The 2,232-nt window shown below is 63.4% G+C and overlaps 1 protein-coding gene across 1 annotated transcript in view; it reads left to right on the plus strand.

The window, feature by feature from the left end:
• Nucleotides 1-2,232, plus strand: part of LOC105308713 (ADAMTS-like protein 4) — a 9,554-nt gene that overhangs the window by 3,740 nt on the left and 3,582 nt on the right. Inside the window, exons 2-6 of the mRNA XM_023525727.1 lie at nt 57-188; nt 899-1,035; nt 1,415-1,619; nt 1,807-1,979; nt 2,082-2,204. Of these exons, the coding sequence (XP_023381495.1) occupies nt 57-188; nt 899-1,035; nt 1,415-1,619; nt 1,807-1,979; nt 2,082-2,204 (770 nt within the window). The remainder of the gene's footprint in view (nt 1-56; nt 189-898; nt 1,036-1,414; nt 1,620-1,806; nt 1,980-2,081; nt 2,205-2,232) is intronic.

Genomic DNA, 2,232 nt, shown 5'->3' on the forward strand with positions numbered 1-2,232 from the left:
CTTCCTCCTTACTCCCCAAATCTAGCCCTGACCCACACCCCCATTTTCCTCCCCAGCTTTGACCCCTCTGTATCCCCCACCTCAGCCCTGCCCCCCTGAGCAGCCAGACCCCCGGGCCCTGCAGTGTTCAGCCTTTGACTCCCAGGAGTTCATGGGCCAGCTGTACCAGTGGGAGCCCTTCACAGAAGGTGAGGTTTCTAGCACCCCGCCTGGACGGGGGCCTGCAGATCGGGGGATGCCGGGCGGGGAGACACCCAACCCCCTACGTTTCTCCTCTGTCGGCCCTTGTATTTCTCCTCTGTGTCAATGTCCTTTCTCATTTCCCAGGGCCGGGGTGAAGAGACAGCACAGGCTCAGGGGAGGGGGTTCAGACGGGGTCAGAAGTAGTGGATGGTCGGCAGAGAGGTTGGGCTGGGGGAGGATGTGCCCAGAGGTGCCCGCTGGCCGGCTTCCTCTGGGAAGAAGTCCATCCCAGGAGGTGGAGGAGACGTGGCCGGAGAGGGACACTGTCCAGTGGTGTCAGCGGGGGGCCGGGGTGCACCATGATCCTGGGTGGTGTCATGTCACTGGCTCCCCAGTCACCATCCACTTGACTTTAGGCCTGTGTCGACTTGATACCAGGAAAACCTCTCATGAGCTCTGAACTCAAAAATCAAAAATTTCAAGTATCTCTCCTCTGCTTTCAGTGACCTCAACTGACCTGACCCAACTTCTGTGTGACCCTCAAACCAGCTTTTCAGAGTACAGACTTGTCATGTTCCCTTCATCCAGTGACTTAGGCAACCTCCAGATGCCCCATAGCTAATAAGAGCCACGCTTCTGTCAGGGTCCCGGGGCCTGCCCCGCCTCGCCTCCCAGCAGGCCCCCCAGCTAACCACCGCCCTACCCTGCCCCGTAGTCCAGGGCTTCCAGCGCTGTGAACTGAACTGTCGTCCCCGTGGCTTCCGCTTCTATGTCCGTCACACCGAAAAGGTCCAGGACGGGACCCTGTGTCAGCCGGGAGCCCTAGACATCTGTGTGGCTGGACGCTGTCTGGTAAGGGAGGGTGGGGTGTGTGTGTGTGCGCGCGTGTGCGCGTGCGCGCGCGCACACACACACACACACACGCGCGCACACACACACACACAGAGTCGCCTCATTCGTCATTACAACAACAAACACCAGACTGAGCTCACAAAGGGGAAAGTTCTCACCTGCCAAGCGGGCTGAGCAGAGCAGAGAGGTGGACCTCTCCTTCCTCTCCCGAGGCCCCTGGCGACGAGGGGGTGGACGGTGGGGCTGAGGGACAAACACAGCCCCACTTGTGCGAAAGTCGAGACCCGCGGTGAGCGGAGGGTCCTGAGAGGACCGGGGGTGGGGTGGGGTGAGGTGGCATCTGGCTTCAAGCAGCCCCCGCCTCACCCACTGCCCCCAGAGCCCCGGCTGCGATGGGATCCTCGGCTCTGGCCGGCGTCCAGACGGCTGTGGCGTCTGTGGGGGTGATGATTCCACCTGTCGCCTCATCTCGGGGAACCTTACTGACCGCGGGGGCCCTCTTGGCTACCAGAAGATCCTACGGATCCCAGCGGGGGCCTCCCGGCTCCAGGTCGCCCAGTTCCGGCCCAGCTCCAACTACCTGGGTGAGCCCCTCGGGCTCCCCGAGTCCTGCGTCCCCACTGCGTTCCTGGTCTCTTGGGTCTGCCCTCCACACCCCGGTGCAGCACAGCAGACAAGCCCGAGGGAGGGAGGGAGGGTGGGAGGCAGCCAAGAAGGCGTGGGGGGTCTGGGGCGAGGACAGAGGACTCACCTGCTTGTCCTGGTCTCTAGCTGTCCGAGGCCCTGGCGGCCGGTCCATCATCAATGGGAACTGGGCCGTGGATCCCCCAGGGTCCTACGCGGCCGGCGGGACCGTCTTCCAGTACAACCGGCCTCCCCGAGAGGAGGGCGCGGGGGAGAGCCTGTCGGCCGAGGGCCCCACGACACAGCCTGTGGATGTCTATGTGAGCCTGGGCCGGAGCAGCGGGCCTGCCGGGCGGGGGCTCCCTCCGAGGGCACAGGTGGGGAAGGCCCCCTGCCACCCCACACCCTCTTTGTCTCCCCAGATGATCTTTCAGGAGGAAAACCCAGGGGTTTTTTATCAGTATGTCATCTCCTCAGCTCCTCCAAACCTTGAAACCCCCACCCCAGAGCCGCGTGTCCCGCAGCTGCAGCCTGGTGAGACGCTGGTCTCCAGACCTGGGGGCAGAGGAGGGG

This window comes from Pteropus vampyrus, unplaced genomic scaffold, assembly GCF_000151845.1.
Source record: "Pteropus vampyrus isolate Shadow unplaced genomic scaffold, Pvam_2.0 Scaffold617, whole genome shotgun sequence".
Taxonomy (NCBI): Eukaryota; Metazoa; Chordata; class Mammalia; order Chiroptera; family Pteropodidae; genus Pteropus; species Pteropus vampyrus.